This window comes from Phocoena sinus, chromosome 16 (assembly GCF_008692025.1).
Source record: "Phocoena sinus isolate mPhoSin1 chromosome 16, mPhoSin1.pri, whole genome shotgun sequence".
Lineage (NCBI taxonomy): Eukaryota > Metazoa > Chordata > Mammalia > Artiodactyla > Phocoenidae > Phocoena > Phocoena sinus.
This window is the reverse complement of record NC_045778.1, coordinates 76,032,080-76,043,350: the sequence shown is the minus strand read 5'-3', so window position 1 is coordinate 76,043,350 and position 11,271 is coordinate 76,032,080. Positions and strand designations below refer to the sequence as shown.

Sequence of the window (11,271 nt, the reverse complement as noted above, 5' to 3'; positions counted from 1 at the left end):
CCGACAGTACGTTCGTTACAGCTGGTGAACCTACAAGACACATCCTTATCACCCAGAGTTCTCAGTTTGCACTAGGGATTACTCTGTGTCGTACATTCTATGAGTTTGGACGAATGTATGTGTCCGTCATTATAGCATCATACAGAATAGTTTCATTGCCCTAAAAATGCTCTATGCTTCACCCATTCATCCGTCTCCCCCCTAACTCCTGGAAGCCACTGATTTTTATTTTTACCATCTCCATTGTTTTGCCTTTCCCAGAATGTCACATGGTTGAAATCATGCGGTAAGTAGCCTTTGCAAATTGGCTTCTTTCACTCAGTAATACGCGTTTAAAGTTTGATTTAAATAAGCATTTAAAGTTTTCAGGGTTTGATAGCTCATTTCTTTTTAGCATTGGGTCATATTCCATTGCCTGGATGTTTACTTATTCATTCAACTACCGAAGAACACCTTGGTTGCTTCTAAGTCTTGGCAATTATGAATAAAGCTGCTAAAACCTCCGTGTGCCGGTTTCCGTGTGGACGTAATTTTTCTTTCTAGATGCTTTTGCTTTCACTCTTTGTGGCTTTTCAGCTTAAAGTAATTTGACTGGTGAGAAAGCTGTGATGACAAATGTTTACCCCTTTTCCCACCCAAATCCAGGATAGGGACTGGGTGTGGGGCTCCAGACCACTAAGCTAGCCAGTACGGAAGATGCTCTGGGGCTGCCGCCATGAGAGCCAGCACACGGGTTCAGGAGGCAAAAAGCCTGGTTTCGACCCTCTGCTCTGACTTTAGTGTGTCATCCAGTGAGGAACGTTGCCCCTCTGAGCTTCGGTTTCCTCCCGTCAAAAGGGAGGCAGCAAGGTTGACTAGGGTGCCATCAGAATCCCCCGGGATGGTGGCTGTAGAGCCTGAGCAACGCAAGGCACAGAAACAGCGCTGCATAAAAGGTCGCAGGAATGGGTGCGTGACCAAGACTAAAAGTAGAAACTGGGGCTTCCCTGGTGGTGCAGTGGTTGAGACTCCGCCTGCCGATGCAGGGGACGCGGGTTCGTGCCCCGCTCTGGGAAGATCCCACGTGCCGCGGAGCAGCCGGGCCCGTTGAGCCATGGCCGCTGAGCCTGCGCGTCCGGAGCCTCTGCTCCGCAACGGGAGAGGCCACAACAGTGAGAGGCCCACGTACCGCAAAAAAAAAAAAAAAAAAAAGTAGAAACTGATGTGGTAAGCCCCTACCTCAGCTGCCCTGTCTTGAGAGGACACTCCCTCAAAACCCCCATTCACTTTGATCTACTTTCATTAGTACAGGAGAGCAGCTCAGACTCTTTCATACCTACTCCACCTTTCTCAATTTCAGTTCATTAAATGTCAGTGTAATTAACTTATGAGGGAAAGGGCAAGGATGATAAAGCAGAAAACAGCTAAAAATGTTGAGGATTCTAATGAAAAAGAATGTATACATACGTATCACTGACTCACTTTGCTGTACAGCAGAATTTAACCCAACATTGTAAATCAACTATATACTTCAATAAAATTATTTTTTTTAAAAATGTTGAGGGTTCTTGGTTGTCAGGATTTTTGATGGAGTTTGAGGTCAGTGCAAGTGTTTTACTGATCTTCTCTTCCTGGAGGTTTTAGGATGTGTTCTTTGGGCTCAGCGTCAGTGCCAGGCCTTCAAAGATGAAGCACACTGCTTACCCTGGGTATGGTTTCAGACTTTGTGTTCCAGATCTAATGACTCATCAGAAGACAGCACAATGGAAAAGGCACGAAGGCAGACAGGCAGCTGGGAGATGATGCCCGGATTATCAGTGAACGAACGCGAGACGGGTGTGCCTCGGGCTCTCCCTTACTGCTCACAGCATTTATGACCCTTTCTGGGGGGCGATGCCCATGAAACCATGTGAGCTTTCCCGTTTTGCAAAGTCATTCTCACAAAACAGCCACTAACATCATTACTGCTTCAGAGATGGGTCAAGTGAAAATTATACCACCCTGGAAATGTGGGTCTTCAGTTACAAATGTCACTGGGCAGCATCAGGCAAAGGGGATAATGGCCGAGTGCTTAAGGGAGGGCTTGAAGTCACGCAGCCCAATATCAAAACAACAAACAACCGGGCTTCCCTGGTGGCGCAGTGGTTGAGAGTCCGCCTGCCGATGCAGGGGACACGGGTTTGTGACCCGGTATGGGAGGATCCCACATGCCGCGGAGCGGCTGGGCCCATGAGCCATGGTCGCTGAGCCTGCGCGTCTGGAGCCTGTGCTCCGCAACAGGAGAGGCCGCAACAGTGAGAGGCCAGCGTACCGCAAAAAAAAAAAAAAAACCCAATCCAAAAGTGGGCAGAAGACCTAAATAGACATTTCTCCAAAGAAGATATACAGATTGCCAACAAACACATGAAAGAATGCTCAACATCATTAGAGAAATGCAAATCAAAACTGCAATGAGGTATCACCTCACACCAGTCAGAATGGCCATCATCAAAAAATCTACAAACAATAAATGCTGGAGAGGGTGTGGAGAAAAGGGAACCCTCTTGCACTGCTGGTGGGAATGTAAATTGATACAGCCACTATGGAGAACAGTATGGAGGTTCCTTTAAAAACTACAAATAGAACTACCATATGACCCAGCAATCCCACTACTGGGCATATACCCTGAGAAAACCGTAATTCAAAAAGTGTCATGTACCACAATGTTCATCGCAGCTCTATTTACAATAGCCAGGACATGGAAGCAACCTAAGTTGCTTCGACAGATGAATGGATAAAGAAGCTGTGGCGCATATATACAATGGAATATTACTCAGAAATGAAATTGAGTTATCTGTAGTGAGGCGGATGGACCTAGAGTCTGTCATACAGAGTGAAGTAAGCCAGAAAGAGAAAAACAAATACCGTATGCTAACACATAGATATGGAATCTAAAAAAAAAAAAAAGGTCATGAAGAACCTCGGGGCAAGACGGGAATAAAGACGCAGACCTACTAGAGAATGGACTTGAGGATACGGGGAGGGGGAAGGGTAAGCTGGAACAAAGTGAGAGAGTGGCATGGACATATATACACTACCAAACGTAAAATAGATAGCTAGTGGGAAGCAGCCACATAGCACAGGGAGATCAGCTCGGTGCTTTGTGACCACCTAGAGGGGTAGGATAGGGAGGGTGGGAGGGAGGGAGACGCAAGAGGGAAGAGATATGGGGACATATGTATATGTATAACTGATTCACTTTGTTATAAAGCAGAAACTAACACGCCATTGTAAAGCAATTATACTCCAATAAAGATGTTTAAAAAAAAAGAAAAAAAGAGAGAGAGGGCTTGAAGCCAGGCACTTGAGTTCCGATGAAGCAGGTTTACCTTCCTTCTTGCTGTGTGACTTCAGGCTGGTTACTTAACTGCTCTGTGCCTCACTATCCTCATCAGTAATATGGGGATCCTACAATGGTGGTGGAGGAGGAAGAGGAGATGGGGTGAAAGAGGATCAGGCAGTGCATGTACAAAAGCTTACCCGACCCAGTGAGACACATGTAACAGAATACTATTTTCATAAAGCATCTGAACCAGTTTTCATTTTTAGTTTTTTAACTAATAATGCATTTGTTAGGGTTTATTTCATTTGATGTTTGCTGATTCTTGGCAGGCACCACACGGAGGCAGCTTTTAAAGTTCTAAATAAAACAGCTGCCTAATGGTAGGAAGGCCTCTGCTCTTTACATGCTCCACCCATATTTTTTTTTTTTTTTTTTTGCGGTATGCGGCTCTCTCACTGCTGTGGCCTCTCCCATTGCGGAGCACAGGCTCCGGACGCGCAGGCTCAGCGGCCATGGCTCAGGGGCCCAGCCGCTCCGCAGCATGTGGGATCCTCCCGGAACGGGGCATGAACCCGTGTCCCCTGCATCGGCAGGCAGACTCTCAACCACTGCGCCACCAGGGAAGCCCCTCCACTCATATTTTGATGGAAATACCAGAGGACCATTGGCTCCGGGTGGGAGCCAGTGCGGACAGCAGCGAGTCAGCCCAGCTGGGCCCCAGAAGCAGGACACAGATGGGTTTGGAGGCCCAGGTAGCTAGGCCCAAGGTCTCCTGCAAAGCCCATGGCCCTTCTGATGTGGCCGCCTACACGTGGGCACTGTTTGATTCCAGGAACGGGCCTTGTGCTTGGCAGGCCGACTCCTTCCTCTGAGCTGTGGCTCAGTGCATCCTGGGGGTGCAGGGGGACACATGCTCAGAAATGTCACCAACAAATACTTGTTTCAAGACAGGGGTGGCTTTTCAAGTGAGTATCCTGATGGTCCCCTCATAACCAGGTGGCCAACGGTCACATCCCATAGGCCAATTATGGTGACAGTTCTTTAGAACCATGTGGGGTCCCTGCAGGAGAGGTGGGCAGTGGCATGTGAACATGGCTTTTAAACACCTTTGTTTTAAAACACCTTTGCGCTGAGTCTTACAACCAGCTCAGCCCGGAGGACCCAGTAGAAACCTATTTGCCATCGTGGCACTAAGCCACCCTGGTGCTGCCATACCCCTGACCTACCTATAACCACCTTCAGAGGAGAAGTCAGCTTTCGTCATAACCCGGAACCCGCACCGGCCCACTCGCCCAGACACGGGCCCCCTTCCGCACAACCTCAGAGAGCCCGGCCCTGACTTGAGTGGCATTTACCAAAATGGGCCCAGCACCCTCGCCGGCCAATCAAAGCACCACCGTTGGAGGCTCGGGCCTGTCCAAAGCATTAACCAGGTGGAGACAAGCACTGAGCGAGTTCTCGTAAACACACACTGCCCTTCACCCCGTCCACCAGACATGGGCATTCTTCCAAATTTTCACACAGAAAAGAGTGTGACCCTGTACAGAGCTGTTGGCATGACACCCACTCAGCTGGGCCCGGAAAGCACAGCAAAGGAACTCTTGCATTCAGAGCCTCTCCTGGCCGGAGCATCTCGTAAAGCATCCCTCAAGGCTGGATGGGGACCAGCAAGTGACACAAATGTGCTGGCGAAATCCAGCCCCCGTGATTGGCAGCGTCGCTTGATGTTTCGCAAAAGCTGGAAGCAGAGGACTGAAGCCGGGGGGCCGAGATTGGAAGATGTGTGGGTGAGCGGAGGAAGCTTTGCAGGAGACAGAGAAGAGCGGCAGCTGCTGATCTACCAGCCAATGGGGCTATTGAGAGACCTGAAAGGGCCAGGATGAGTCATCAACCCAGCAGGGGGCTGAGTCCGCACGTCCCCATGACCACCTTCTAGAAGTGGTGATGGACCTAGACTACACAGAGATGAAAGGATCAGAAGCCTTGGTCCTAAGAAGGTAAAGACGGGCCGGGTGGCACCGTACAAAAGCCATGAACTCAGACCTCCTGGGCTTAAATCACAGCTCCCGCTTATTAGCTCTGTGGCTTGATCAAGATGCCTAATTTCTGAAGAGCCATTTCTCTACCTGTCAAAGGGGATAAATGTGGCATCCACCTCAGGGCTGATCTAAGGATTGAACTACTAGCTAATAAATGTAAGATGCTCAGCATGGTGTCTGTTACACAGCAAGCATCCAACAGACGTCTGCTACTGTGAGTGTCATTAAAGACCAGAACAATGGCAGGCTAATACCAACAAAAACACTAGCAGCTGTATTGACCTAGTGCACGTGCCATCATGGTTAACCCTCACAACTCCAGTACAAGGGGGACATTATTATTGTTCCACATTTTACACAGGGGGAAACTGAGGCTCAAAGACAGTTAACATATATGTCGCTAGTATTTATTGAGTGCTTACTGTGTGCCATGTATTACTTCATTTAATCCCCACAACAGCCATAGGAAGTATTATTATTATCCCCATCTTACAGATGGGAAACAGGCACAGAGAGGTTAGGCAACTCTTCAAATGTCACACAGCCAGTACAATGTAGACAGTAGAGTGAACCCAAGTCCGTCTAACTTCGAAAGCCATGCTCTTTCAACTCAGCTCTGCCTCCCAGGTTTTAAGGCTAATTCGGACTGCAAAAACCTCCATCACAGCCCAAAGGAAGAAAAAGAAATATCTGTTCTGAGTAGTCTTGTGAAAGCTTAAAGGATGAGTATGGGGTGCTAGGATGAGCAGCTCCCACAGGACACAGGGCCCCACAGGCCAGTGCAGCCTCGTGACCAAACACATGATGTGCCTACAGCGTGCCAAGCGGTTCTTTCTGCAGCCTTGTGTGTAGGCCACGGACCAAACATATGCAGGCAGAACTCCAGCCCCACCCAGAGCCCTGTGGATCTTTGGGAGATACTGCTGAGTGTTTACAGACAATTCAGGCCCATCGGTCGCCGGGCCGATTCCTTCCAGAGGAACCCTCTGTGATCTCCCGAGTGGACGACAGGCCGAAGATAGATGGGCAGGGGACCGGGCAGGCTCTGACCTCAATGCCAGCCAGCACGTCCTCCCCACCTGTGGCAGCACCTCGGCAACGGGGACCACCAGAGGAGCAGGCCCACGGGCAAAACAGCTGAGGATGAACCCCTGAAGCCACAGGCCATTCTCTGAGTCACCACCTTTAATGAGGAGGCAGGGGAACGCAAAACCCATGCCAGGAGGGAAAGCGTTTACTGGCTCCTCCCTGACCCTACAAGGTCGTCTAAGCAGAGAGCAGAGGGACGCAGTGCCCTCAACAGAGCACAAGCTGCTCGGCTGCCGAGCGTGAGTACTGACGAGGGCTTGGCTTTGCTGCGCCTCCATTTCGCTGCGGCCTTTTACCTTCCACAGCCTCTCCAGTTACGAATTGCTCATAGAGATCTCGTGGTCGAGGAAGGATTAAGCGCTCAGTCTACAGAGCTGAACCTCCCTCCTGTCCAAGGCCCCCCTCTTGACTGCTGGCACTTAGAAAGCCTTCAGGCTCTGCTCTGGGTGTAAGCAGGGTCCTCTGCGGTGGGCGCTTCCCCGCACTCAGGCCTGTGCAAACTTCCAAGCTGAAGTTTGGCCGCCATATTCATGGGTCCAGCTTCCCAAACTCCTGGAAGCTTTCATGGAGCTAAAAGTGCCCACAGCTGCTTAAGGCCACATCTGTTCAAGGACACATCGAGGGGAGCCCTGCTCCAAACCCCACAAGGCTTAAGATCTATTTCAGAGCCCCAGACAGCTGGAATCAGCTTCAACCTGTGCCTTCTAAAGACTCAGGACTGTTCTTGGGTCGCATCCTGGTCTCCTGAACCATCTCCCTTTCAGAAAGAGACCTAGTTTCTCAACAGAAGCTCTGGGGTCCCACTCTGCATTCACCCCTCTACCCTCGGCCCTGTGCCTTGTCTGGCACACAGCAGAGGTCCAGAAAATCTTTGCTGACTTATTGCATGGTGTGTGGAGTTAACAGCCTCTCTTTAGTTTGAAAAGCTCCAGGTTCAAGGGCAACTGACCTCAGGTCTCTTTCATGAAGCCAGGGCGGCCAGGCACAGTGTTCACAGCACTGGTAAACCCTCGGGATGATTTTGAAATAACTGGTGCGACCTCAAGCTTAATCAGCACGGAAAACGTGGTGTAATGAGCGGGCCATTGACATTATAATCAGTTCAAAGAGACTCCAACCAGCCGTTCCCAGCAAAGAAGGATGCCAGAAAGCAAAGTATGAAGAAGTATTTTAATAGCTCAAACTCCAAGTCACTGTGCTCCCAGTTCTGAAGAGGTTCCTAAAGGAGGCGACTTTGGCCATTTTGGAAGCCAGCGTTCACCCTCCCGTGGTCTCGGCATCTCCCTCCTCTGGATGCTGACTAGGAGGAAAGCATAAGCACTCCTGGTACCATCCTGGCTCCCATGGGACCTTCCTCTTACCTACACGTTATAGCAACAGGCTTAGCTAGACTAAGATGATGACTCGGTTAAAGAAGGAGACAAACGTTGACTGTCCAAGCAGGAGCAGTCCAAGCTGGCAAGAAAAAGCGCGCTGCGTACATACGATACAGAAGGGCGAGCTTCTGCCTGCGGGTTTACAACGTTACACTGGCTTTGCCTACGACCTATCAAGAAGGATTCTGCTGGCCAGTGTTTCTGCTGAACAAGCAACATGGCGGTCAAAAGTCTTGGGCATCCAGTGCCACCAGCCCAGAGTCATCATGCATCGTCCACTGGAGAGTCTTTAAGGGAAACATGAAGTCCAGCTCATGCCTCTGCCTACGGGTCGATTTCTTCGGGAATCACAGTGATCATAATGTCTTCATTGCCCCTGCGGACAACCATGTTCAGGGTGCTTTCCTTCTTAATGACGTCGCTGACGTCGTTGGCGGAGACCACTGACTGTCCATTAATGCTAATGATGACATCATTTTCCTTGAGCCCACCACTGCAACACAAAGGGAAATGCGATTGTAATGTTTCCATTCCTCCTGGTCTAACTGCCACGAAAGGTGATCAACTTTACATCGACAGAGGCACAGTTCAGGACCTAAAAGCCCACAGCAAACAGGGTGGGGTAATAATTAACTTATGTGAGACTGGCTTAAACCACCAATGGGTTGCATTATTTCCTTTTGAGGTTTTTAGGCTGGTAGAAATGCCTACCAGCACTTGTATGATCTTATCATAGATGGACCCCAAAGGAGATGAGGATGTACCATCTACCATGTACCAGCACCGTGGCCAACTTGCTTGTAATGGGTGTTACAACTCAGAGAGCAGCTCCTACGGGGATGAGTTGATGGCTCTACTGTGAGACACCTGCTTTGTGCTGTTGCTGGGACTGTAGCTCTTCTATATGACAGTGTCCAATAAGCGGTTATGGTTCTTAATGGTCTAGCACAGGAGTCAGCGAACTTTTTCTGTACATGGCCAGATAGGAAAATATTTTAGGCTTGCAGGCCAGATGGTCTCCATCACAACAACTCAACCCTGCCGTAGTAGTCCAAAAGCCACCACAGGACAATATATAATTCTATTGGGCGTGGCCGTGACCCAGTAAAACTTCATTTACATAACACTGGAATTTGAATTTCGCATCACTTTCACGTGTCCTAAAATACTGTTCTCATTTAAATTTTTTCAACCACTTAAAAATGCAAAATCTATTCTTTCAGATCTGGTTCCCAGGAAACAGGGTGCTGGCCCCTCCCTGGTCTAGACCTCTCTCTGGATATTTCGTCGATACAGGTAACAGACCCTGATTGTTAGCTGACCTACTTCTTTTCATGTTATTTTGACGTCCCCTGGGTTATTTTTCTAGAGGTGTGGATAAGTACGGCCTGACTGATAACAGACATCATTAGCGAAGGCTTCAGGAGGAGATGCATCCAGCAGCCTAGGACAGGACCTCTGCCCGAGGTCTCCAGGACATTTTGCTCCTTCGAGCCTCTTTCCCCAGCCAGGCCTGTTCTGGAGACTCATAACAAGTCCGACGTCACTCTTTCCATCTGATGCCCCTCCTCAAGAGGACTTTGAAGACAGGAAGCGGCCTTTTGCTGCTGAGTCCTGAGCTGAACCGGGTTGGAAGTCCTGACTGGCAGTCGACCAAGGATGTCCCGACCATTTTGTCAAGGATTCTCACAATCACCCGAGCTGATACGAAAAGAACAGCCCCCCTGCCCCTTGCCCCCTACCTTCAGGAAACACAAGGATATTAGGAAAAGGGGAAATAATTCTAACTCACGCTTCTGCGGGGGTATCAGGAATTACTTCGATAATATACGCTCCTGAAAGAACATCTGGGAAGTCTCGGTGGCGATCCTTCAGCTCTTTGGCTTTGCTGCTCAGGACAAACATACCTGTATTACTGTTAGGTAACAACGGGGCTCCTGCCCGGCTTCTCCTCCTTCCCTGATTCTAACGTAAAATTCCTCCAGGGATTTTGATTCTGCTTCAAATTGCCTATTTCCTAGAGTTACTGGATAACAGCAAGGGAAGTGTTTTATCATTATTATTATTAATTGATAGTAGCTACCACTTGAGGAGTCAGTACAATATAGTGGTCGGCCTGCTTTGGAGCCCCAGCTCTGCCGCTTCCTGACTGTGTGATCTAGGGCAGTTGCTTAACCTCTCTGTGCCTTAGTTTTCGCACCTGTAAAACAGGGATAACGACATGGGGTTGTCATGAGGACCCGATGAGACCATCTAGGTCCAGCACCTGGCCCAGTGCCAAGCACGTGATAAATAGTGGGCGGGGTCGCCATGGCTAGTGACCACTGCCACCACCCGTTCATTCAAGCTTTGATACACATGAAATCACTCAGTCCTCACCACATACCAACCTGCCTGCACAGTTATCCTCATTCTGCAGAGGAGGAAATTGAGGCACTCAGGGGTCAAATCATCCCAAGGTCACAAGCCAGGAAACAGTAGAGCTGGGACAAGAACCCAGGAAGCTGGACCCCAGGGCCCGTACTCCTTCCTTACGCCTTCATCTCTCAGAGTTCCCAAACAAGACCTGATGCACATTTTAGTCTTGGCAAGCCAGCTGAGAAAGGTACCACCACTTATTACATGTGTCTAAACTATAGTCATGTGTTCACAATTAATAGCTAATTAACTACAATAATTAATACCTTAATATTTATGTCAATATGTGCTGCTCCTTGCCAACTTTTCAAGCGAGCCCTTAGGTACCAGGACTCCTACGATTACACCAGATTTTTTCATCAAGGTTAAAATACCAGTACGTTATGAGTCTGGCAGCCACATACCACAACTTCCACCAGCTCGGGAAAAACAAGCCCATCAGTCATGCTGGGCCTGACGGGCATTCCAGGAGCCTCAGGCCACAGGCGGCAGAGCTGAGGAAAGGCAGGGCGCTCTGGGGCTGAGGGAGGTGTTCGGGGCACTCCTGGAATGTGAGTTTCAACAGAGCAAGTGGTGAAAGGAAGGCATGGGGGAGTGACGAACACCCGGCTCTTCAGGCCTGCGTTCCAAGAAGAATGGAATCTTCCAGAAGGAAGGGCCTGCTCAGAACCCAGAAACAAACATGAAGGATAAAACAAGAGGCCAAGGCTAACGGCCCTCTCTCTTTCCTAACGTTACTTAACTTTAACCAGAAACTGAGCTGTCTTGAAGCAGAGTAAGGCTTCCCTTTTAGGGGTGCCAGTGAGAGTCTTCTGAAGTTCAGGTTTGTTTTAAATTTAAGACACAGACAGACACAGACATTCTGTTACCCACCTGGATGTCAGTGACATCATTCGGATGCCAATATACTTCTTCTTGGTGATGGCTTTGCCTGGAAAGGACAACAGAAGGTCAGCCCAGTTGGCGGCTGTGCCGGGTACACCACGAGCCGTGGGGTCCAATCCCTCAGTTTGCTGTGTAGAGTCAGGACCATAGGGGCATACGCTCG

The 11,271-nt window shown here is 49.3% G+C and overlaps 1 protein-coding gene across 3 annotated transcripts in view; it reads right to left on the bottom strand.

Annotated features, from left to right (window-relative positions):
* Positions 1-7,580: 7,580 nt before the first annotated feature.
* Positions 7,581-11,271, bottom strand: part of HTRA1 (HtrA serine peptidase 1) — a 56,325-nt gene continuing 52,634 nt past the window's right edge. The window contains exons 7-9 of one of the 3 annotated variants that reach the window (XM_032607423.1): positions 11,097-11,154; positions 9,598-9,693; positions 7,581-8,298 (exon numbers count right to left, since the gene is read on the bottom strand). In XM_032607423.1, the coding sequence (XP_032463314.1) occupies positions 8,130-8,298; positions 9,598-9,693; positions 11,097-11,154 (323 nt within the window). In that variant the 3' untranslated portion in view covers positions 7,581-8,129. Of the gene's footprint in view, positions 9,467-9,568; positions 9,713-11,096; positions 11,155-11,271 lie in introns of all 3 variants that reach the window. The other 2 variants (XM_032607425.1, XM_032607424.1) reach the window with 2 other exon arrangements.